Source organism: Molothrus aeneus, chromosome 4 (genome assembly GCF_037042795.1).
Source record: "Molothrus aeneus isolate 106 chromosome 4, BPBGC_Maene_1.0, whole genome shotgun sequence".
NCBI classification, from domain to species: domain Eukaryota; kingdom Metazoa; phylum Chordata; class Aves; order Passeriformes; family Icteridae; genus Molothrus; species Molothrus aeneus.
The window spans coordinates 37904931-37931896 of record NC_089649.1 but is presented as its reverse complement, the minus strand read 5'-3'; the positions used below and the strand labels follow the sequence as shown (position 1 = coordinate 37931896).

General features: G+C 34.6%; 1 protein-coding gene across 1 annotated transcript in view; it reads left to right on the top strand.

The window, feature by feature from the left end:
* The window catches only part of GPM6A (glycoprotein M6A), a 116087-nt gene that overhangs the window by 70730 nt on the left and 18391 nt on the right, over positions 1–26966 (top strand). Inside the window, exons 2-3 of the mRNA XM_066548297.1 lie at positions 7003–7195; positions 19734–19890. Coding sequence (XP_066404394.1) covers positions 7003–7195; positions 19734–19890 — 350 coding nt within the window. The remainder of the gene's footprint in view (positions 1–7002; positions 7196–19733; positions 19891–26966) is intronic.

The following is a 26966-nucleotide window of genomic DNA, read 5'->3' as shown; positions in this document are numbered from 1 at the left end:
TTATTATTTCAATTTTTCATTAAAAGTGGTAGCTAAAACTCAGCTGAACTCAGTTATGTTCCTTAGTCTGTGACCCCTCTATTCCTTTTTCTTTAATGACTACAGAGAAGATTTTGAATATTTTATTCATTTCAAAACATGTTGAAGGATCAAATATTTTACCTTTATTGCTTTAATTTCAAGTATTTCAGTATTTTACCTCTATTGCTTCAATTTCAAGTATTTCAGCACTTAGCCACATAAGAAAACATCACCTCTTAAAGCTGTCAATAAAGATGTGAATTTTTTTTCACTGAAGAATTCCTGACATACACATTCAGCTCTTAAGGCTACATTTTCAGACCACTTTATTACAAGTATGAAATTTTTCTTTTCATTTTTGTTTTGAAACCTCTTAGAAGGATTTTATTGGGTTTTTTTATGTTAGTGAAAATCCTTGTATCAACCTATAGACAAAATGTAGTCTATTGTCTAAAATTGTGAGTGTTTATGCTGCAAAATGATCACTTTTGTAGTTGGCCTGGGGCCACTGGGGGATGTCTGTGTGTGGACCTGGGATGTCCATGGTGACATAATCCCAGTATCATTCAAATATCTGAGGTCATATTATTTTTATGACTGAACATTTCTCAAGATAGAGAATCAGAGCATGGGCGGGATGGATGTTACAAAGGTAATATTTTGTTGCTTTTTAGTTAAAGGAGGAATTACGTAAGATGTTATACAGCAGTTTTGGGCTGCAAGTTGCAGTTGTTTATCCTCCATATAATTCCCTGGGCACCAATGTGCACCTAGCCAGTCCACAAAGGTGGTTTCTGGGATGTTTTTTTTAGTGCAAGGCAATATGAGGACAGTGATTTTGGTGAAGGGCTGGGTTTGTGGGAGCTGCTTCCAAAATCCAGCATAACCAGACTATATCTCCACTGTTTAAAGCTGTCATCTTGGCCAGTGGGACTCTCATGAACAAACACATATTATAGTGATTTTAACAATGCACAGTGTTAATTATGTCAATTTAGTTTGAGGCATTTTGCATCTAAATAAGAAAAAGTCTTTATGATTCCTCTTAGCCTTGGTCCCATGCTGAGTGCAGTAACTGAAGCAGCTATTAACTGCAGAATGACTGTAAAAGCCTCAGGACTAACATTTTCATTTTCTGTATTAGCTGATATCTCATTAGCTAATATCCAGTCACACTGTGCAGATAAGTCATAGTAGATCCAGTAATGATACACCATTTAATGCGTAAAAGGATACCTTAATATTTGTGGGTTTTTTAAATTTTATTTTCATGCAATTAGTTGCCTATTTCCAAAAATCCTTTTGTGTTTGTTGGGGCATTATTCTTGCTTTTCTGTATATCATGTTTCTTTACAAGTGTTCAATGTCAAATTTACTTTTCCACTGTAGTTATAGCAGTCAGGATATCAGAATTAATTTTGTGGTAAAATTGTTTTTTATTGCTTGATAGGTAATTCGGTAATTGTAAGCATTCTTATTGAAGGTTAATTTAAATGAGAAATCATCTCCTGAACAAGACCAAGAAGCAACTTCAGTTGTTAGCATTACTGGTCTAGTTTCCAGTAGATCTTGTGTAATGGGAGAGGGTGGAACAGAGTGGGGATATATTCCATTAATAAGCCTGGGGTCAAATCACATGGGATTGTGCATGCAGCACTTCTTGAGCAGGTTTTCCAAGTCAAAGTACAGGGGTAATCTTTGGTGATTCATTCCCAATGTTGCTTCACCTCATTTGCAGCTTTATAAAACCACATTGTGAATGTCTTGTCCTTTCTCTGTTCTTGGGATAATACTGGGGGAGCTGGATTGCTTCTACCTGATGCTATACTGTGAAGTCCTGGGGTCGTTTCAGATCAGGAAATCATGCTGCATGTTGAGTAATTGAGGGAATGAGATATAAGTAAAAAGTGTTGCTTTCTGTCCAATACATTGTGTTTTGATGGCTCTGCTTATCAATTAAAATATTATATAACAATAGCTTGACTTGAGGTTAAGTCCTAGCTTAATAGAATTTGGAAGTAAATCTTCATGCTTCATCATGGGGCTGTGAAACTGTATTTGAGTTGATTGGCCATGAAAGCTGTGTGACAAGTGGTACAAATTTAGATATGAAGAAAATGCATGCCTGGCCAGGCATGGAAGACACAGAAGATTTTGCTATTTTGTTTTCCATTTCAAGTGTATGTAGTTCTCAGGTATTTTACTTGGACTTTGTTGTCCTGTCTTCTAATTTTAGATAGAAAACTCTTTAAGAAAAGTAATTTAAGAAAAAATATTATTAAAATGTTGTATGTTCTTCAGAGGTACTTGGTCCCATTAGAGAAGTAATTATCTGTGATTAGTCAGTAATTCTTTGGACATGTAGTTGTCTCTGATTAACCATTTAGGTGTTCCAGCTGCAAATGAGTTGGAAATGATGAAAAAAACAAAACCAGAATATCCTTCTGTATTTTCTATGTTTAGTTTTAATATATTTTTAATATTGATATTCTTCATACTAATATCTGGGGTGAATGGGTTTTCTTAACCATTTATGTGAAAGGCAGTAGCATAACAGCATTCTGAAACTGGTTCTGATGTCATTGATTTAACTTTTACAGACAGAAGTGGCATCAGAAATGGGCTGAGTATTTTATTTGTTAAATATATGTCCTGATCTACTATGAGGAGAAAGAGTTCACATATCATAACACACAAACAAAGAAATTATTGTGGTGATGCAATTTGTGTGCATAATTACATTTAAGTCACAGGGAAAATTTCTTCTGCTGCTCAATATCTAAATTTTTTGCCTTTTAAATGTAGAGATTGTATAAACAGAAAGTCAACTTATTTTTGGCTGATGCAATTGAAGATATAAGAGAGTATTTACACCCAAACCCCAGAAATGAGAAGAGATTTGCACAGATTTGCCTGTGTAAGGAAGTTTAGAGATCTATATCTAGAATATGTCTGGTGTAGACAGTAATAATTGTACTAAGAGGAGCAAAGAGGTAGTTGTCTATGAGATGTCTGTTGACTGGAATTGGATGAATGTAATGCAACATTAATATGTTGTGTTTTGATAGCTGAATATAGTCAGTATTTGGAGTTTAATTTATTTGCATAAAATAAAATTTCTTGTCATCTTCTGTGTATTTCATGATTGAATTTTCTCTATGGAATGATTTTAATAAAACAGAGGAAAAAAAAAGAACAGTACAGAGTTTCATGTTGAAAACCACAAAAAAGGATACTCTTTTCAATTACTTCCTGCAGTTTTGGTAAAGACATGTGGCCCCATAAGATTTATGTTTTTACCTGAAGGAAAAATATTGGTATACATAAGTAAAATAAGAACAGTGGATGATGAATTATATAGCACAAGTGTATTGTGCAGAGTGAACAGTTTGAAAAGTACTGAAAACTGTATTTGAAGACGAGAACAAACATCAAAGGAGCATAGAATCTTTTTCATCTTTCCTAGTAATTATTTCTGTGACTGTATGTGTTAAGTGCCTTGTGAAGAGCGTGTTGGGAGAGGTGAATGACTGCCTGTCTCACACAGACATCCACACACTCTCACAGCTGAGTCACACTCTGTGCTGGTGATTCAATATCACTGTGCAGGTTAAAATAGCACTTCAATTGTTCTGGTATTAAACAGCCATTTGCACATTCTGAGCAATTGAAAGAAAAGAATTGGAGCAGATATTACCTGTAGCACATTACCTTGTGTGGTGTATGAATGATGTGTAATATCCACTTTAAAATCATAATGCTGATTCACTGGTTTTCTTTACTTTTCAGTTGCTTTGACAGGACTGAAAACTCTGGAGTTACTCATTAAGTAAGCAGTGAGAAAGGTAGTAAGGCTATAGAAGAGTGAAGTAAATGAGCAAGGCTTTGACAATATATGATTATCTGAAAATTTCACGTGGTTGAATTAATTTTTTCCAGTATTTTTTTATGAATGAAAAGAGCTCAGGTTGGTGAAATATACCAATAAAAGCTTCCCTCAAAGGCTTATAAACATGAATAGTTTAAATGTGAGCGATGAATAGAAGCACTTCTTCACAAACTATAAATTTGTTTCTGTTATTTTACAAATTTTGAGGTGAGGGGGAAAAAGCTGATTTATTTTTGATTGAATTTTTCCTTGGATTGGACATCATTACATTGTAATAATTTATACTGGTTTTACTTTGTTATGCTATTTTGATATACTTTTAAACTCTTTCACTATAATAAAGCTGAAGTAATATATCTGTCTGTGGGTTTTGATGGCATTCAAATTTGGAACATCTGAGTGTGTGCTCAGCCCTCACTGGACCTAAAGAGTGAGGTGCAGCAGCTTCAGGAGGTAATGCACAGCCAGCTGCTCCCAGACAGCAGTGCCCTCAACTTTCTCTCTTCTACTTCATCTTTCTCAGAAGGGGAAAAAGAAACCTTTACAAAATCTCTTCCTCTTCCCTGCACCAAGCTACATCAAGAAAATATCAAGAATACTCCCTAAAGTCCGTGTGTCCCTGAAAATATTTAGGTCTATGCTATTTTTTAATCTTTGACTTTACAAGCCCTCATGTATCGTTCCTATTATTACCCTATTGTTATCTTTCCCCTTTTTACTTTCTCCTATAATGTCAATAGATGTACAGTGGTACTAGTTTTCTGTGGCTTTTCCTGCTGTTATTCTGTGCTGAAAATGGTAACGGGCATTTTATGATAACCTCTGATGTCAGGTAACTATGTATTGTCCCATAGTTCTTGTTCAGTGAATTTATTTCAAATATATACTTTTAGGATTTTTGCCTTTAAGACAAAGCTTTTCCAGTGAATGATTTTTTTTAGTATTTGTATAGTCTTTTAAATATTGAAGAATTAATCACAGTTGGATAATCTTAGAAAACAGGACCAAAGAAGTTTTAAGAGATTACTACAGTTATCTGCATGCAGAATTAGCTACTCCAAAGGCATTTTTAAATTTTTCTAGTCTGTTCTTAAGCTCTTGCACTGATGAAAAGCTCAGAGTCCCTGGGTATAAGACCCCTGTAGTTTGTCACCAAAGAAAGGCTCATCCATCCCTGGACATCCAAAGCCTTGTGCTGCTGAAGAGGAGAGCTGCCTGCTGCCAGTGCAGTGGAATGGTGGGAATTGCAAGGAAAATCTGCTCTTCACCCAGTAATGTATGGGCTCAGAGATGGGGGGAGCAGGGAGATGGAATGCTCTCACCTGAAAGCCTGGAAGGTGTTACACCCCTGGTAGTATGTGGTGAATGCTCCAGGTGGGTGACTTGTACTACAGGTTACTCAGCAAGACTTTGGCAGCAGTTTAAATGTATGGATTTGCACATTTTACCTCTGGTATTTCACAGCTGACTCTGATACATTAAGTTGGCATTAAACAAAAGTAGTCTCAAGCTATAACTTTCTCTTTTTGTACAACTAGCATACATACTTGGGTATTATTTTGTCTTTTATGTATTTAGTATAGTCAATGTTTAATATACTATATTTTTTTTACCAAGAGCTATCCAGCCATTAGAATACTGCCTTCCATAATATAACTTTTATTTACAAAATAGCAGGGGGTTTCTATTTGGGTAAAATATGTACATATTTGAAAAAGGCTTAAACTGTTCATGCAATCTTGTATATAAATTTATATACATATATAAATGCTAAACATATATATGACTATTTAATATTTGTTCATTAAAAGAAGTCAAAAGTAAATGTAGGTAAATGAAGGTTTTAACAGACAGAGGAAATTATTACTTGTCTTATCTAGGCTAAAGTAAATAGAAATATACCAAATTAAAAGACAAAATATGAAATTAGAGAAGCTACATTTGAGAATTAGACATAATGAAAGTAGACATACTGTCTTTAAAGAATGGCTTTTTTCTTTTGATATATCTCTGGTACTATAATTAGCACAGCATAAAGACTTTGGAACAAGTTAAAATATATTGAATCATACCTGTTGAGCATCTTATATGTAATTTTTAATTGGTCTTTGTCTGTGCAAATATTTAAAATCTATATGCCTTACTTTGTTTTCTATCCTTTTTGCTGTAAACTGGTAGTGCTTAGGAGAAAACACAGCTTCTGATTACTTCCTGCTTGTCTTCTCTCAGCCAGTGGATCCCACCTTCCCTGTCCCTGCAGAAGACAATAGGAAGGGTTCCATGGAATGTAAGAGGTGTTAAGGGATTGATGAGATTTGGAAGAGTCAGAGATGCTGCATTCATGAAACTAGGCAGGGTAGTGCCAGAAACTTGAGCACACTTACTGAAGGAATGTGGGGTTTTTTGCGGAACTGGGCATTGTTTTAGACACTGTGATGGCAGGACAAGAAGTTGGCCTTTTATAACTCAAGAGCAATTACCTTCATTTAAGGAACATCACACAGAGTAAAATATATTGAGAGAAAATTCGACTAAATTTTTTTCTAATTCTGTGTTCTTTGATCGATGTCTTTATTTATGCTTGTGAGTTATTTGAGTATACACAAGGAGCAGGAGCAATTCTGTTGTCAGAAGTGTATGTCCAAAAAAATTGGAATGAACCTATGATGACGGAAGGTATTGGACTGAAAATATTTTTTATTTTTTTTTTAGTGGTTTTCCTGTTATTGAGAGTCCTCCTCAGTAATCTGATAGATGACCAGCAGGAAGTGTGAATATAGATATAACCTAAGACTGACATTGTAACCTGCTCTGAATAAAAGCGTGAAGCTCTGCAAGGAACTGACTGCTTAACCTTTCATGTTAATCAGATGGCATGTCTACATTTAATAGGTCAAGTAGCAACTGAGAAAATTCAGAAGTTGGAATAACCTTTCACATGTTTTCTGACAGTCTGGGTTGTTACACTTGACCTAAACTCTCTTTGGCCTACAGTCTTTCATTTTCAGAAGTGTTTCTCACAAGAAAAACATTATTTTTGCCTTTTTGATATAATTTAGTAGTATATAACCTTTTCTTTTTCTTTCTTGTAGGATGCTTCGAGTGTTGCATCAAATGCCTGGGAGGCATTCCCTACGCATCTTTGATTGCCACCATCCTGCTCTATGCTGGAGTTGCACTGTTCTGTGGCTGTGGGCATGAAGCACTTTCAGGAACCGTCAACATTCTGCAAACCTACTTTGAGATGACAAGATCTGCAGGAGATGTTATCGATGCCTTCACCTTGTAAGTACTTTTTACTTGTCTCCTTTTAAAACTGCTGAAAAATTCCACATGGGATATAAATTTGACTCAAGAAAATATTTTTTTAGTGAATATCATAAAGAAAATGGTTTAGATAAGCTTAGCTGATGAAATTTTGACCAAGTTAATATTTTTAGTATTTACAAGCAATTTGTAATACTATTAAATATCCCACAGCTTTAATTAATTTATTACTAAAATTTTTTTAGTATAATATCGATAAATCTGTTCCATGCATCCTTGCATTTTAAAAGCAAGCAAGCAAGCAAACTAACCCTGTGGCCACAAACTATAAATAGATAAAGCAGACTTGTGCAACAAGTATCAGTTCTGGGAATAAACACAATAAAGAGGTAACCAAGGAGTTGTTCAAAATCCTGAGACTTGAAATGTCAAAATTCTGTTGCCTCTGGTTTTTCTAGAATTAAGCTATTTTGAAGGTTTCATGCCTTGCTATTCCTGAAAATCTATTTCTGGAAGACCTTTGTTTTGCTGAGCATCAACTTCTCTTTGTTAAATTTATTACCTTAAAAAAATAGCTTATTGCATGCTGAAATTAAATGAAATGTTTTCTTGTGTCTTTAAAATTTTCTCTTTAGGACATGATTTTCTTAGATATTTGAAATTAAAATTCTTACCTAGCTGCTAATGGTTGTAACTAAGCTGAAGAAGCCTATCCTTAAATTTGTAATTATTTTCTTTCATGAATATTTTTCGTAAAAGTGAAGTGATTTGATCATCAAAAACATTGACCTCTTCTGATGGATAGTTCCACAACAAAGATCTGAGGGCTTAGGAGTGATCAAAAAACAAACCAAGTACCAACAAGTGGAAAAATCAAAGTGAAACAGAGAACATGCTTATACCATTATATAAGTCCATCTTTAATTCATATCATAAATACTGTATAAAACATTGGTTCCTCAAAGAAAGCAAAGAAAATTATAGAATTATAGAACAGGAGATACCTGGTTTAAAATGAGTGTAGGAGAATTCTTCAGTCTAGAAAAGGGGTAATTAAGAACTGTTGCAAGAGTGGTCTGTAAATTCACAGTATCATCAATAAGACATGCAAGATTGGACTGTCTTTCTATTCCAGTACAAAAAGTTTGAGGTATCAGAGGGAAGTAGTAGGCACCAGATTCAGCAGGAGCAAGTTCTTCAGTTTTTTCATAGCAAAACTCTAAACCTATTTGCATATTATGGATGCCAGAACTTTTTATGGCTTCAAGGGAAGACTGGGTAATCATGAAAAACAAATCCATTGATGGTTTCTAATACACACAGACTTATCCAGCTCAGGAAGTCACAAAGGCTTGAGGTTGTGTTGGAGGTTATCCTGTTGACTTGCCTGCCTCCTTCCTTATATTCGTTGTTTGACATACAAAAATGAACAAGATATATGTGTATTTGATCTGACTGGGTACCACTGTTTGTACAAGAGCTAGAAATGGAATCTGAAATTTCTTAACTTCTCTTGGGGTATGTTATCAACATCCTTTCCAAAGCTCCTCTGCAAATTTTAGATGTTCTCACTGTGGGATTAGTAGCCAGAAGGGAGCATGAACCAAATAAGTATGTCACTGCTACAGCAAATTAAAATTTCTTCTTTGGATCAAGGAATTTTTATGTTCTTGTATAATAATATGTTGGGTTAAGGGGAAGATGTATCGTCTGCTTTGCCTTTTTGTATTGTCATTTAGAATGATGAGTCTGGCTTGACTTGGTGGCTAAGGTTCATTGTTATCCTGAATGAAAGATCAGTCATTTTATTAGGCTCTAACTTATTTTATTAGTCCCTAGGAAGCTATTAGTGCAGAACAGCCACAAATCAATGCTTTCTCTTCATAGCACGTTTTTCAGCTTCTCTCTGTCACATGCTAAAGTGAAAGTATCATCAGGGAATGTAGTCCAAATGCATATAATTCATCATAAAAGATTAAGGAATTGTAATTTTTTCCCCCTGCCATTTGTTTTTCTTAGCTAGTTGTTGCAGTTAGTAGCTTTTGGACCTGTTTGTTTTCTTAGTTAACTTAAAGAGATATTAAACCCAGTTCTTTCTTTGGTAGACCTATTGTAAAATGAAATTTGATTTTATTCAGTTGTGAAAGGTATATCTAAACTTATGTCTTAAAGGCAGGAGGAGCAAAGATATTGATTAAAAGCAGATAAGCAATTGCTTTGAATTGGGTAAACTGTGCAAATCACAAAGAAATTTGCACCTGTTAATTTTCTACCTGTTGAAGTAGCTATTACACTGCTTTTAAAATAATTTTGTAGGGAGAATAAATCCTTGATATTTTCTCACAAGTATTGATCAACTGTTGGCAGTAGCTCTATAGTAATCATACTTTTGAAAGACCAAAAACCAGAAAGAAGAATATGTAAGTAGAAATAAACACTGTAGTGCCTATATCCTTAAAATAATACACATTGAAATGGAAATAAAACCTATTTCTTTTTTAATTTTTATGTTTAATAATTATAAGAACTTCAAAAAAATCTAGCAGTGTGCCCTACCCAACTGTACTTTTTAAAGGTTATTTGACACATTTGGGCTCTTAATGCTCGTAGTGCTGTGAAGTGTCTCAGGCTGGCCTGGAGTCTGTCCTTCTGTGATAAATGTGCCAGGCAGATGCTGCAGTGGAGTGAAGTGTGTTAGATTCTGTTTAATCATGCTTATGCTTTCTGTCTATATTTTTATTAGCATGCTGCATTTTAAATGTCATACAGCATAAAAATCAATCCCAATCTGAGAGTTATTTATGTAGGTGGTAACACATAAAGGCAGTTTTAACTTTTTGCATTGTGTTCTGAATGCAAATAGCACAACTCACAAGCCACCCTGTATCTTTTATCTCTGTCAATGCAGCTACTGGCTATAATTTAGAAGAAGCAGCAGACCTCTGTAGAGAAAGTAGGGCATGATGAGGGCATAAACAAAATATGAAACACTCTCTAAATGCCTAAAATAAGAGCCAAAATACCTTGATCCAACACTGCCATTCAGAAACGTCCATATCAATGTCCCTGAGGGCATCAACAGCTCTGACCGTCCCTTGTCTGGCCTCTCCTCAGCCTTCCCATGGCCCACATTTCAGTGAAGCCAGAGGGGTTCAGACCCTCACCTCAGACTCTCCTGGCCACACTTGGGGAGAGATTAATTAATGAAGAACCTTCAATAGGCAGCAAAGTTCACTTGGAGTGTTCAGCCCTTGGGGATTCAGCAAAAGCAACAGCCCTGTGGAATAAAAGAGGTGATCTGAGTGCTGGTCCTGCAGACTGGTCCCTCATTCCATCTCCCTGGATTACTGTCTGAATTCAAGGAGTCTATAACAGCTGCATATCATATCTGCTGTGGAAATACAGGCAAGTAGTAAGTATTTGTAATTTAAAAACTATAAGCAAGTTTTGTAGCTGCCATTTAAATTCTATAAATGCCAGTCATAAACTTGAGAAAATTTATGATTTTCTTTCCAAGTTACAATACAGAATGATCATGGTCAATAATTCCAAAGTTATGGAGGCAACCTAGAGAGATGATGGGTAGAGAGAGTGCTTTTTCACTTGCTTGTTTTTAGGGGGAAAATACAACCCAAAATTCAGCCTGTAATAAGATGCAGAGCCCAAAAATTTCTAAAAAAAGCCAATAATTTTTTTTTAAGGATTTTGTCTCAAAGCAGTGGATTAAAGCCTGACTTTAGTTTCTTTGGGGGAGAAAGGTAAAACAGTTACTCTAAATACTTGAAAGCTAATATAAATCAAATGTGTTCAAATTCACGAGAACAAATGCTGTATAGACAGGTATTCCTTATAGAGAGAATGTATCTGCAAAAATCACACAGCTGAATGGAAGACTCTTCTTTCTTTAGACAGTAATTTTTAAATCCATAAGCCTTTATGAATTGGATGGCTATAAAGACATTTGGAATTATCAATGTGTGCCCTTTTCATTGAGACTAACCTGTAATTATATTGCTTTCTGAATGACTTCTGGGATGCTTCATTCCCTCCAGTTCCAGACTTTGTCACTATCAACCAGATCACTGTTCTAATGGTAAATGTTTCCCTCCACCCACTCCCCCACCAAGTGAAGGAAAGGTTGTTTAGGAATTTGCAGAAATCATAGGCCTTTTTTTGGGATGTGGATTCTTTCAGTGGCTGTAGAGAAGTTATTTTACTTCCTTGTGATCCAAAGGAAGCCTAAGAAAATACATATGATGCTTTAAATTATCCTGAAAACTTTTTTTATAATATTTAACTGCAAGAGGTGAATGGTTTATGTTGCTGACTTTGTCAGTTTATCAGCTCTGTAGGTTTGACTAAAACTGAGCCATCTGCTTGAGGTGGATGTGGTTTTCAGTCATTCTCTTAATAACTTAACAAAATGCAGTGAACACTATCTGCAAAGTACCAGGTATAACTAGATTTTCTTAATTAATCACTGATTTTGAGAACATTACAAAGTCAGCAGAAAGAGACATATGCTTATTAGGCATGTGTCACATGAGCTGGATTTTTATATTTTTCTGGTATTTGGAACAAATTCCAAAAGAAGGTTTTAGAAAATCAGCAGCACAAGATACGTTTTGTGTATTTCCCAGCAGCATCCTTTTCCAGTTCTTTCTCTTTAGTACGCAAAGCCAGTTAGTGCCATCTGTCACATGTTTATGATATATAGGCCATGGAACAAGGGAATCGTGCTCCTAGAGTGGAAAATGAAGCAATCTCCCTGATAGTAGCATTAAACCCCTTTTCTTACTACTGTCAAAGCTAATTCATGTCATTGGAAATTCACTTCCTTTAAAGGTGTGAAACTAAATAGTAAACTAAATGAAGCTGCAATCTGTAATTCTGTTATCACAGTGTTCTCTACAGGAAGTTGCATAGACACTTACTGGTACCACCTTCCTAGGTCTAAAAATTTCCTTCCTTTCAGTGTGTGAAACCTGTGTTTCAGGTACTGCTGTGGCCAAGTTTGATGCTTGCTGATGACTTTTCTGTTAGTATATAGTCAGGGTTTATTAGATAGTATTGTTTTGTAATATACATATGTATGTACAACCGTTTTCTTTTGAGTAAAACAAAAAAAATGGTGTACAATCTTTTGTATCTCCCCTCTTAGGGATAAAAAACAATGTTTTTGAGAGATAGATAAATGGGTGTTATGATTTTCTGTCTTTTTTTTTGTTGTTGTTGTTGACTTTGCTGCTATCAGAAGTTAAATGCTGGTAGCACTAAAATGTTACTGTTAGCATCAATCTTTCTACGTTTATAGTAGTGGAACATCATGAAAGTTATTACAATGTGTCCTGTAGTAAAGGACAGCTAATATTAAATGTGGTATTTATAAACATTTGCATCAGACTGTGTGATGATTCTGTTTAAGGCATCTACTTAATACACAGTAGTAATCTGGTTTTCCCTATATATTTTTGATCTTTTTACAAAAGCATTCTTTAAATTTGAATGTACATTATGTTTTATTTGTATTACAGAAAGCAAAACATATAAAGCTCTTGATCAAATAATTGCTAACTTAGACAGGTCTGTGCCATAGCACGTTTGGAAACACCAACAGAGATTGTGCAGAAGAATGAAGTTTTCTTTGCATGGAATATCCAACCTTGACCCATGTGTCTTCTTTGGGTACTATAATTTGGCAGGAACCACCAGAGAGAGAACAGAGAGAGATTCAGGTTACATAAGGAGAACAGTTTTTATTTCATTGGAATAACTGAGTCACATATAAATAGCAGAGCTGGACAAATACAGCATATTAAATATTAGATGCAGAACACAGAATTTTAGATCTGGTGTCATTGGCAGATGCATCAAATCCAGCAAAAAATATCACAGCACCTGAGAACATGACCTTTACAAGATTATACAGCACTGAAAAGTCACATTTACAACCTACTCAGCTATATTATATAGTCCAGTCTTCTTTATTCTGTGAAAGGCAATACCAATGAGAACTTATGTAAGTAAAATTTAGGATTTGGCAATTACTTGCAAAGACATAGTCCTCATTTTATGAAATTGAATAAGGAAATTCACCCCTGAGAATACCAGTGGAATAATCTGGAAAATTCATAGCAGTGCATGTGAATACCAGCAGAGTGATCTTACATAAAGAATTTATTGGTCTTCTTCTGTGCAAATACAGTCTCCTACTTTTCAGCAGACATCTGTATTATTTAGTACTGCGTTAAGTAGCTCTCCTTCCTGGTTGACTGGAATCTTAGATTAGCTATAATAACTTAATGTCTTGTGATTTTCCCTTTCTCAATAGGTGGTTCATCTCCATAGAAATATCTTTTTCTTTTTTAACTGCCTTTATTTCTCTTTAGTCTTAGTTCAGATAAACAGATAAAATGGAAAGTGTATCTTTATGTGTGATATCCATATTGCTAAATATGCTTTATGCAGCATGTAAAACAAGCTCTCTGTTCCACAGGATATCTGAAAAGGGTAAATTCGCTATTTTGATCCCAATCTGGACATATAGTAACAAGCTGTCAGTCTTACACTGTCAGTATGTACTTTGTATGCCTCCAAGTTTGTAGTTGTACTAATGAGATACTCACAAATCCTGCCGTATGCTTTTGCAACATCTTTTACACTTTCCTGCTACAGAAGATTGCCTGGAAATTCAGTACCCACAGTGTACAACAACCATCATATAATTCCACCAGAAGTCAGCACAATACTCTGCACTAGTTCCACTGGGGTTTTTGCCTTCTTCAGACAAGGGAGGCTTCTGATCTCTTCTGTAACGAGTGTCTCTAAAAAAAGTTTCTAAGGAACTAGTTTTAGACAGAACAAATCAGGTTATCAAAAACCCCGAAACAATGTTGAGGAGAAGCTTTGTCTGTCGGTAGTAGTAAAAATTCAGTGTTTTGGACTCAAAGTTCTCATGATTACTAAAATTCTTATGCTGGATCTTTTCCTATTTCAAGAAAGTTACAAGACTCACAGAACAGAGGTGTGGTTTGTGCTACTTTTGCTCTTCTTCCATTAGTTTGATGGCTTTTTAAATGTTCTGCAAGAAATCTGTACTCAACCATTCCATTCCTAGGAAGGTAGCAACGCACTTGTAGAGGATGATGATCTAGGGTTCTATTCTGCATGGCTGTAGAGAGTTGTACATCACAAATTAAAAACAATGGGTACTTATGTCACATCAGCTTTGTTTCAGATCAGAACAGGAAAATCTGGCCCTTGTAGAATATGAATGTAACTTGCATATTGTAGTAGGATGATGTCTTCTTTATATAATACTACAATCTGGCTTTAGTCTTGAGCAAATGTTTTCTATGATTACACAATTACAAATTTCCTCCAGAAATGCATAATAAAAGTCTCTGTTTTCCTTCTATTCTATATTCAATATTATTCAATATTTCTATTGTATTTTGTTTCTACTTTAATAAAAATTACTTTTTGGTCTTTTTTGGTCTTATCCTTTCTTTACTCTTAATCCTTTCTCTTGTCATTTCCTAATGAACTTTAGTTGAGCATTCTATACTCCAGTTTTATTTTCTTCCCACCTGAAATTTAGAAGTTAGACTCCTTATTAACCTAATCTAGAAAAAATCCTCATAGACTTATGCTGAAATTTTTTTTGTATTTTCATTTTTTTTCCCTTCACAGTGAGAATATTTCAATTTCTTTTACCTCTTTGGGCTTTTACTTGGGGGTTTTTGTCTTACTTTGCAGGTAGTACATGACTATTAATAAATTCTTCTTTTTCCCTATTTGTTTTCCTTCAGAAGTTTGTCTTTGCTTGTCTCCTCCTTTTCCTAACAATTTCTCTTTCTTCAAAGGAGAAGCTATCTTCTTTCCTCAATCTATTTAAGTGAATAGTATCATGAACTGACACCAAGAAATTGTTCCCAGCTGGTTTGCAGGAGAGCCTGAGCACATCTTTTCAAAAGTTCCAGGGAGCTTGGTTTCTGCATAGCCTAACCAGACCTTTTTGCTTGCAAACATCCCCTTATATCTTGTCTGTCTTCTAAAAACACAATTGCAAAGCTATTTCTACATGCTTGAGACGGTATGAGGGGGGAGGCTGCTATCTCAGTGTCTTAACACCCTCATAGCATCAGTCCCTTAGGGGGCAAGAGGATCAGCATGGAGGCCAGCATTTCTGCTGGTTTACAGAGTAACAGAGGTCATTGTGTGTTCTAGATGTAAACATCAAGTATTCAAACTTCTCCGTCATTGAAAGAGAAAACAAATTTTAAAAAAACCAAATAATCCTCCAAAGCAGGAGAAGACCTTCTACCCTAATGGTGACATTTGCATGTATTTCTCATCCTTCTAAATCTTCTATGCAGGCTGAAAAAAAAAAAAAAAAGGGCAGTTTTTCATTAGATATTATACTATGGTAATCTTCTTAACATTTCAGTACTTTGACTGCTCTGGTATTTTATTTTTCTTATTATGTTTGGAAGATTTTAGCTTGGAAATAGATGTAATTGCCTCAAACTTCTTACATTCAGAGATTATAGGTACAATTCACTGACAATCATGTTCTACTTAACACCTGTAATATATTAATATTGTTGTATATATTGGAGAAGTTATGTTATAAATTCTGGAATAAAAACATGAGACAGAATTATTAGTTCAGGAAAACTAGTCCCACACTAATATCTGGTATTCTGGTGGATAGGCCAATGAAACCTTTGGAATATTAGGCTTTTATCACTTATTTAGACTGAAGTTTATCACTTGTTTAGACTGAAGTAGACAAAATTTTTTAGAATATAATGGTTTTTCTGGGCAGCATAAGAATCATGTCACAGGGCAACTTAGTGTAAACTTTAGCTGTTAATTACAACTAAATATCTGTACTACATTCCTATATTAACCAAATTGAAAAAGAAAATATCCCTAGCAAGTATGTAGATTGTTCCAAAACTATATTAAGACACTTTTCACAAAAACCTGTTGAACATAGACAAGTTTAAGAAATTATTTTATTTCTTGCTGATTTATTATAATTTTTAATACTTAAATTTGCCAAAACACCATGAAAATACACAGTAGGAAATCTTTGTCAACATTTGTCTGACTCACTAAGAATATTTTCACTCACCTCTGACTTGTCTCTGCTGGGATTGTCTACTCGGTTTTCAGTTCCAACCTGCTCATTGAGAGGTTAGCACTGATGGCTTCCCTGAATACCTTCTGCCAGAAAAAGAAAGTGTTTTCTCTAGAGATATTTTGAATATGTTTCTTGTTGGATAGAATCCAGATTTAGACTAATGAATTAGGGTAGTCTGGTTAATATGGAATAATTAATGACCTAGCAGCAGAGAAAGAACTAAAAATTGAAAGATCAGTTTGATTTAAATTGCAATTTAAAAACAATAATGTTTTTAACATTTCTGAACATAGTGTCGTGAGGAAGGGCAGATCCAGAATCCATGGAGAATCTACCAGATTAAGACAAATATATGGCTTAGATTATTCTGTATTTTTTTAAAAAAATTTATTACTAACTTGCTTTTCACAATTATTTTAAGTTTAGATAATCATTCCGCTTATTCTACTCAGCAGCCTAGGTCAAAGTAGTTTTAATAATATACATTTTTCCAAAATAATTTTTTTTTTTGTAAAATAGTGTATATTTTTCCAATTCTGACAGAAGAACAAAATTTTATCTTTATTTTTTGTCTCCTTCCTTTGCTCATTACCCACATCTTTCCTTCCATTTCACCTTACACAAGTGTAAACCCTTCTTGTTCTTTTTCTTTGTCCTTACCCATCCAGCCCATTGGCTCACGTTCATCTCCCCTTCTGCCATTCCCTTCTCCCTCCCTGGTTGCTCTCATGCTCTGTCTGTAGCATTTGAGAATCTGCTGAAGCACAGATGGCAATTAATCTCCGTGAGTTCATCCACAAAGAGTCACATTTTATTTTAAAGAAAGGCAATCTCCATTTATAAGGTCTATCTTTTATCTATTATGGCTTAATGAGAAAATAAAAGTTTATGTGAACTATATTAAATGCTGCAGAATAACTTAATAGCAATAATATCTTCAAAACTATATATATATATACATATAATGTTATTGTTGTAATACATTTTCTTTAAATAGAGCAGACACTAAATGTAGCTATACTACAATACAATTCTATCTGGCTTTTAAAGAGGTAGTTGAGTGATTGTCTCACAATTTTCGTTTATCTTTTTACTGTTTGCTGTATAGGAAATCCTTTTCCCTTGGAATAAGCCTGGCTATTTCATCCCATATAGGCTGATGAATAGAGATTTTATGACTTCTCTGTAACAAGTGGATGAGAAGGAAATAGATTTCTATATTTGGCTACTGTTGGGCTATATATATTTTTTCCTTTTGTGAAAGGAAGGCTTAAGTGAAAGTTATTCCTGTAGATGCACATAAGGCTGAGGAAAAAGCAGAGATCTCTTAGCATACTTTTTGACACAAGCAGCTCAGTGGGAGACTCAGCACAGATGGTTTAAAGGGCTGTTGTAAGGACTGAAATAGTCTCTGGACTTCTCAAAAGTCCTAATCTCTTTAGGGCAATGAGAGCTTGTAACTGAGCACATTGAGGTCTGAGGGGAGCTGCTGCTGGCAGAACTCCCAGACTTCAACCACTGGTGAAGGTCAAAATTCTTTAAAGTATATCATATAGGAATTGGAAGAGTTTCTATGCAATAACCACAAAATTGCTATTTGTTTTGTAACCTTTTTTTAAAATCACTATTGACAAGATAGACTTAAATCACAGTTTTGTTGTTAAAAAAATGTTACAATGGCTGAATTACTATTAAATCAGGGAAATGAGATTTTTGCAATGCAATCAGAATTATACATATCAATAATAATAAATTTCATCTGCATCATACCATCTACAGTGTTAAATTTTTTTCACCCTTTTGAATTGTTCAAGTGTCTATTCCATACAGAAATTGACTTATTCTAGCTTTCATTTGAGTATGAAACAAAAAACAATGTTAAGAAAAAAAGCTGGAAGTGCTTTGGTATTAGAATGTTAGGGAAAAACATAACCTATCTCATTTCCTGAAGCATTCATTTCCAGTACTTCTCCCATCCCCAGTTATATCAGAAGTTTAACTGCATTTTGATTGCATTTTTTAATGTAGACCTGAACCTGACTTTGAATCTTTTGAAAACCATTCAAGATCAAAGACATTTTAACAGGTTTTTTGAGCTTTTTTTTATTGTATTATACATGTAAAATGTATATTATGAGTTGTCTTTTTGAGTGATGATGGAAAGTGTGCTCCTAAGGAATTGTTATCATTAAATATTTCCTTTCATGACAATAAAAATATTAATCATTGTCTTGAGAAAACATCCAGTGTAGGTAATGGCATGTCAAAATTCATCTGGCAGATCCTAATGATTCTCAGCTATTTTTTTGTCTTTGTCTGTTAGGAGGTATCTATCTTGACCTGGAGAATAAGACTGGAATTTAGTACCATCTTAAATCTGAATATAGCAATTTTATAAAGAGTTGTACAGCTCCTTCCTTGTCACATCAACAAACTGAAAATTTACTGTGGTAAATTTTAGTTCTCTAAAAAATAGTTTTTTTAGAGAAGTTCAAGTAGAAAACTTTGAAATCTGCTGATCTAAGGCTATGGTCAGTAGGAATGTTTCCAAGTTTAGATAACAGAGCAGAGAGGTGCTCTCAAAAATCTTGTACCAAATGCTGGTCATGAGAGAACATTTAGGAGGCATAGTCTCCTTGAGCCAAGGTTGAACTTACAGGCAGTGCTGGGCAGAACACCCACACAACCCAGGTAATCTCTGTTGTGAATTGAGCCTTCCAGCACCCTACATGTCACACTGCAAGCCATCCCTCCATTGCTCCAGCTGTGTGCCTGTGAAATTATATTTTAAAGCCTCATTATAGACGAATTCCAGATGATCTGACCTCATTTCTTCTGGAATAATATGTTTCTGATTTGAAGTAAGGGATCTCTCCTGATGACTTCATTATTTTGTGTCACACACTTTGTCCACTGGAGAATAAGTGGGAGAATAACAATGAGAAGGTAGCACAGACTGACACTGCAGACTTGTATGTGCAGAAAGTTTGATTGAAGATTGTAACTAAATAACTTCTATAACCTAAGTGCTGGATAGAATGTATGACTTAGGAGATGTGTCAGGTTTTGGCTTCTTTTCCTTTTTTTTTTTTTTTCCTCTTCCACTTAGAGGAAAAAACCGAAAAGTAACTGACTTTTAAATTGATGTGACAGTTTTTGCTGTATTACCTAAACAAATCCATTTTTACATTTAATTAGATTAAACGACCCAGTGTTTCTTATATCAACACTATTTTATTTCAAAGTTCATTCCTGTCCTCAGCTTCACTTGTCATTATGGCACATCAGCACACCCAGTCAGTCATTCCAGTTTGAGACTCAGGGGGTCTGATTATCTCACCCTGAAATTTCAGAGTCAGCTTTAAATATTTATGCAGATAATTATTTTTTGCTGTTCCCACACAGGATTGACATCTTCAAGTACGTGATATATGGTGTAGCAGCTGCATTCTTTGTATATGGCATTCTGCTGATGGTGGAGGGATTCTTTACAACTGGTGCCATCAAGGATCTCTATGGAGATTTCAAAATCACCACTTGTGGCAGATGTGTGAGTGCCTGGGTAAGTGGCTAAGAAAGCTTTTGTGACAAATTCAATATGCTCTGTATATATTTTTAGCGCCTTGTGATGTTTATTTTTTGGTTTTGTTTTTCTTTAATATTTTGTGATACCTCAGTTCAGTGTTTAAAAATTACAGCAAAGGAGAACAGAGTGTTATAAATATTCTCTGTACTGGCTAAATGCTAAGTAATTCTTGCTTCTCAGGAGCAATGAATTCTGCCATCTGGGTGAGAAAGCTTGTTACCTCAGCAACATAAGCTGTGCTGAGCAGGACTAAAACGGTATGGCCTCCAGCTCTACTGGGAATGAAATATTTCCCTTACTAATATTTTCAGTTATTTTAGAAATCTTGCCTGTTCCTCTTTGGAACAAGCTGAGACCTGTTATCAGGTTCTAAATGGCAAACAGGCCATTATTTACTCCTGTGGTAATCTCTGGTTTGGAGAGACCATTCACTTATGACCCTGGAAAATTTGGATTCAAAAAATTTTGATTTGTACTAGGACTTAAATGGAACTTTATCATACTAAAATTGCTGACTGTTTCAAATGGGATTATTTTAAAATTTCTGTTCAGTGTCAGGTAAGTAACTAATTGTTTTTGGTTTTTTTTATTTGACTGCTCTATGTCTAAGCTAAAAGGCCTGTGTACTTGGTAGCTGTTGGAGTTGGATATTTCTGAAAACACAGTCTGCATGAAAACCTCATATTTTGTGATGAATACTAAACGAATAAGTACAGCCAAATAGATCTGGTTGTTAGAGTACATTTATTTTTATGCTATATTAATGATAAATAACCTATAAATTCTAGGCAGGGTTGGGTTTCCCACTGTAAGTGTCAACATTTAATTAAGTGCAATACAGTCTGAACAAATATAAGCAATAGTTGCTTCCAGTCACACACAGACTATCAAAACGAGTACTTTGGATACCCTGAGATTTAAGGTTAAACTGGACACAGATGACCTGTCTCTTGTAAATTGGAGAATGCAGTCTGTATGTCATCTCTATGTAAATGTAACCTGCTCCACAATAATCCTGAGGTTTTGTCTCCTTTTCTTTTGTTCTTGTCATCGTTCTATGATTTTGGCACTTCGACTAAGATTGCTTTAAAACCTTTAAATAAGTATATAAAAAAAGACTGAGAACGTTTTAAATTAAGAGCAGTCATTGCTTATGCCAACACTGCTTTCATCTTCTGGAAAGAACTCTCTAATCTGTATTCACTGAGGGCCTACTGAGTTAGTTCCAATTCTGTATAGAGTAGCAAGATTTTCAGAACACTTTTTCTTCGCAGCTTCTATGAATGCCTGTCCTCAGTACTGCAGCAGAGCAGTGCTACAACCTCTCTCAGTTTTGATAACTGTAATTCTATAGTATGTGTCTAGAAGAAATGAATGGTTAAGTAGCTATTTCATGGTTAATATCACTCTTATTACTAGTTATTCATGAAATTATTTCCTTCAACACTTTGCTTTCCTCATCAGTAATTTGCAATGTTTGTGTTTTACTTTGAGAAGCCCTGGGTTGATGTACATGGTGCAGCTAAGGTTCAGGCTGCATACTCTTTATGACCACAATTACAACAACTCATCAATTAGTTTGAGTTAAATACCTTGTTGTCCTTGTTATTGAAGTCAGTTTTTTCTTTTTCCTAGTGAAAAAACCCCAAACCTGCGGTTTGATTGCTCATCTCGTTTTGATGCTCTGTCAGTAAGATTGCTATACAAATGTCTGGAGTTATTTTGGATTATTATTCTGGCTTTAGTGTCTGTACTCTAGAGAGTATATATCAATTAAAACTTGATATCCTTTTGACAAGGTTGGTTTTCATTGTCTCATACTTAAAATTCTTAAGGAAAAAATAACAGGTTTAAAAAATACATATATTTGGAATCACAAAATATTTCAATCCAAGACAGATGTGTTTAGAATTTATTCAGTTCCATAACACATGCAATGTTATCAAGAAATAAGACCTAAGAACAACAAAAAGAATAGTGGAGAGGTAAATGAAACCAAATCAGTATGGTGTGTCAAGGCCAGATTGTTCAATTGCTAAAATAGTGCTGTAATAAATTTTGTTCTGTACAGTTGCCAAAATGAGATAATGCTATTGAAAAGGGTTAGCAGATACTACAAGTTGCAAGAAAGCTTCTTGTGTACAGTTTTGAACTAGTAATTTTGTAGATATTAAAAATCTAAACTGTCAAAGATTAAACAGTTGGTTTCTTTTAGCAGTGCCTTAATACTTACAGAAATGTACACACAGGATATTTGTTGTTTTGAAAAATTAAAATTATGAAAATGGCTCCACATCAAAAACACCTTTGTAAAAACTCCAGTTGTGACTATGATTTCACATCAAATTTGTTGATATCTTTCTAAATAGAAGTTTAACATTTAACATTTCATTTAAAGTCTGAAAAGGAAGTCCTTCAGCTTACCATTGCCATCAGTTGTTTGTCATTAATATTTTGCAGGAGCAAATTTCTTATGTCTGTGACTAAACCTATTATGAAAATATTGGAAAAAATCAATAAAAATTTCAAGAAGGAAAAATTTATTTTAATTTTGTATAAATAAGGTATGTTTCTATATATAGAAATATACAAAAAACACCTTTTTCTCTTTCTTAAGAAATATTTTTGAAAAGCAGACTTTTGAGAACACTGATAGCCAACATCTGAAGGAACTTTTCATGTGCTCTTCCTGACCTCCCTCCTTAGCTGCAAATAGCTCACTTTCTAGCTCTGAATTGGCAAAAGAAATTTTTTTGCCTGAAGTAATGGAAAAAAAATGTAGCTCAGCCTAACCTTTCCAATCAATGTATAGTTGACTTAACAGCTGATATGAGTATTCAGAGGCTTAGCATCCAAATCATGTCAGTGCTGCCATGGAGTAGAGCCTCTCAGAGAGGCCTTGTGAAAGTGACAGTGAAGGCTCTCACTGGCACTGTTTGCAGACTCAATTTACTGTGAAAAGTAAAACAAAAGCAGTAAAACAATGCCAGTCACATTCGAGGAGGGATGCCTTTCATTCTAGGCATCATTTTTCCATGCCTGAACATGCTTTTAGAGTATTAAATAAACATTCATATATAACTGTGCTGCAGCATGATTAGTAAAGAATGGGAGACAGGCCTGATGCCAACTGTAACACTGTTTTCATGTTTGCAATTTAATACCCTTCCTATTATATTCAGCTCCCTTGGCCATGGAAAGCCTCATTTACACCTTGTTTTAGAGTATCTGTTCACAGAGTCAATAGAAATACAATGACACTTTCCCCCTCATGTTATGCTATAAAATGGGAAAGGAGGTTTGGTTTTTATTTTATTTCATCAGAAACAAATATATGAAGACTTCATTGTGGTAGTTGTATTTCTATTTCTTTGTACCTTGCTTTTCAAAAGAACCATGTTAAGGCTCTAGAGAAAGATGTTTTATATTCTAAACTGCACTTACGTATACCTTCTGTATCTTTAGTTTTAGGAATATTTCATTTAATTACTGACAAGGATTTTTCTGCCTTTGAAAATAATTCTGGTTATCTGGCTACCTATGGGCTATTTCATACATGCTTCTTGAGTGCCTAAACTAAAACATGAACTTCCCAATATATTTCCAGATTTTATTTCGCAAAAAAAACCATGGAAGCTGCACAAATGTTTTGAAAAACCATCTGTGAACTCATCATTGCATCTTTTCCTTACCAGACCAGTTATTCTGGAGGCAGTGAAACTGCGTCATATTGACATTTGATTCTTTGTGTAACAGGAGGAAGAGAGTTCAGTGCAGGCTCAGCTGGCTTTCCCACCCAGAACAGATGTATTATTTCTGAATGTTAGAAATGAAGCCCTCATTTCTGAAAATTAGATACCATGTCTGGATATTCTGGGGTAAAACTGCTGATATGACAGACAGGGAGGCCTTGCTTATTAAATTCTGCTCCATCTGAGGAATGCAGTATGCTTCATACCATATTTGTGACCTTCTCTCCAAGACAGCAGATATCCTTGTGGGTCCAGATTACTTTAAAACAATTTTAACTAGGGAAAGTATGTAAAAATCTCATGTCCTCATACATGATTAGTTGTGTATGCTGTATGGAGTTTCACACTGTGATATGGGAAATGGGGGAGGTGAGATTCATACTGCTCTGACCTTTCAGATTGCTCAACTCTAAACCAGGAACGTGATTTTTTTTCCCCACAAATTACCCAGAAGCTAATGGAATAGTTAACTTCAGAGGGATTATATTATGGCACAGATATATCCCACCTAATTAAGGTTGCTAAGAAAAAGACCAATGCTCCTTCAGTAGTTAAAGGAGAGGGCAGCTTAGGCAAACTTTATCAGGTGAATTGAATTTTTTTGTGACTGTCCTATTTTCTGCAAAAAAAATAACCCTCAAGTCTTTTAAGTTATGTCTTTTATATTAGGTTCTTCAATCAATTATATACTGTTAGTTGGATGTATCCTGCCTGGCCCCTTTAGCTGGAATTTAGGTGAATAACATATGCTGTCTAAACACTGCTGGAGTTAGTAGATGAAAGAAAACATATTAGCAATTTTATAGGTTGTTAGAATTCATCTTATCCCTGGATACTAAACCAGTGTTGAAATTTCTTTACAGAACTATGTGTTCCTTGCAGTTTTCTGCTCTTGATCTTGAAACAGGAAGATCAAGCTGTAGCAACAGTTCAAAGCTCATTGAATGGTTAAGAGAGTCATCTTTATGTCACTCTCTCCCAGCTGCATTGTTAATATACATATGGGGTCTTGAAAAGAAAGAAGAAAGCTGGTTTTTTTCACTATTTGTTATATTTTTAGAAATATTTTACAATGAGCTCAGAAATTTTATGTATGTCTATGTGCTGAATCTACTTTTTCTGTCTTTTTTCTGTAATCTGTTGAAGCCCTTTTGTTTTTCTTTATTATATAGTTCCAGATTTTCTCACTCAGGAATATTGCACATATAAAATAATACTTTCATTTGATATTCTTTTTCTCTCATAACTTCCTATGTGTTGCATATGCAGCCCTTTTGTTGACTGTGGTATTCATTACATCCTTTAATAGAGGGGTGTGCCAGACATTGCAATGTGCCTTCCCAGTACCTTCTCATCTTCTCTTGGTCTTGCTGCTCGCTGACAGCAATGTTGTTGTTGGTGGTGATAAACTGGGTGGTTTTACTTCACATTGTGCTTTATGTCTTGCACATGGATGACAGGTATTTTTCTTGGCATGTAAGCTCAGTCAACAAGAACTTTTGGTTAATAAACTGCTGTCATGCATTTCCAAAGTATGCTTGACTTTGGGAGCAGTTTCTCCGTTTGCTTTAACTTTATTTTATGGATCATCACAAAATGCTTAAGATGATAGCTTTATTTCCCCTATGTTCAGATAATCCATCTCAGCTTTAACTTGAATGTTCCATCAGATGATGACAGTTTTCCCTGATTCTTGCTCTCACCTGGGGAACTTATTAACTGCATCTAGACATCTTACTCTTTTTATAGGTATTTAAACCTTTGAATATCAGTGGAATTATCAAAAATTCATTATTTTTATGGTGACAGAAAATTCACAGAAGCCATATACCTTTGTTCTTCTTATGAAGTGCATCTTCCTGTTGATGTCTTACAAATAATTAGCTTTGTAAATATCTTTGGTCATTGCTTGCATAGGAAGGAGAGAAACTTTTAAATTTATTTAAGGTCACAATAAAATCTTAAAAGACTGTGTTATTGACTTTGAATGCTTGACAAGACAGGAATCAAGCAAGGAAGGTCCCTACCCTTTCATTTTCACACAGGCTTCTCAAAGCCCATTAAGAATTTATCAGGAAAGAAAGCACTTTTTTTTTGACAGCCAGTTATTAACCTTGAGTGACACGTTTGTTTAGTCTTATAACTATTATTTCTGCTTACTACTTTAAGTTTCACTCCTTTGTGTCCAACTACAAACCATGAAAATTTCCTAAAAAAAATGTTGCATTGCAAATTTTGGAAATGTGAAAAATGTAAACAATCTGTACTGTTCAGTCGTTTCCCAGCTGAGTGTTACATCTTCATCTGTGTATAGAAAATTTGTCATCACTGAAAACCATTAGAGTATGGTTTATAAAAAAATTATCAGCTGTTTGGTAGCATAACCTTGTAAATTTACTACTAGGATCAGCCTACATTGTCAGGGAAAAGGTAATGATTGAACTGATTGTTTTTTGTACTTAATGTCTTTGAATTGAATAGTTATGTGGCATGAACATAGGGAGGAGAGCGCATGAAAAAGGTTATTTAATGAAGATATCCATATTTTAAAAGCTACTAATCCATATTTTAAAAAGCCATTTTTGAAACCAAATTATTTATCTTCAATCCCATTTAAATGCAAAGCAAATATCTTAACTATATTCCCAGACAGTACTTCCTAGCATTAGAGAAATACCACCAGAAAGAAAAACAAGAGAAGGCCAGATTTTTGAATGTGAAAATATGAGCATATGCATTTTGAAAAAAAAAATTCCTGTTTGAAAGATTGTAAAAAAAATTACATAGGAAATTCTGCTTTTGTCAAGCAGCACTAAAGATCCAATGCTTTCTACAGGGTTTCAGAAGCCTGTCAGACTACAAAAATTATAGTCTTGCCTGAAGGATATAAAACAACTAATGATAACTTTAGGCAACACAAGGCTACAGACCCATCAACATTCTAAAGAAAATTCAGAAATAAAAATAAATTACCATGTTTAGTTTCTAAGGAAGTACCATAGAGAAAAATCACATCATCTTAAGGTAAAACTTTGTCTTGCATCAATGAGAAGTCATGTTCTTCAAACTGATATTTCATCAATTTGTTTACTAAGCAATATTTCAAAAAGTGAATCAATTTCTTAGAGAATGATTTCTGACATGACTGTGGAAATCTCCTCCTGCACTGCTATCAACAAATCAACAGCATAAATCAAAAAGTAAGCCAGTTTTTACATGCATCCAAATGGTTTCCAAAGCAATAGAAATAATGCATGGAATATTTTAATCTTGAAATACACTTTTGGAAAAATATATGTG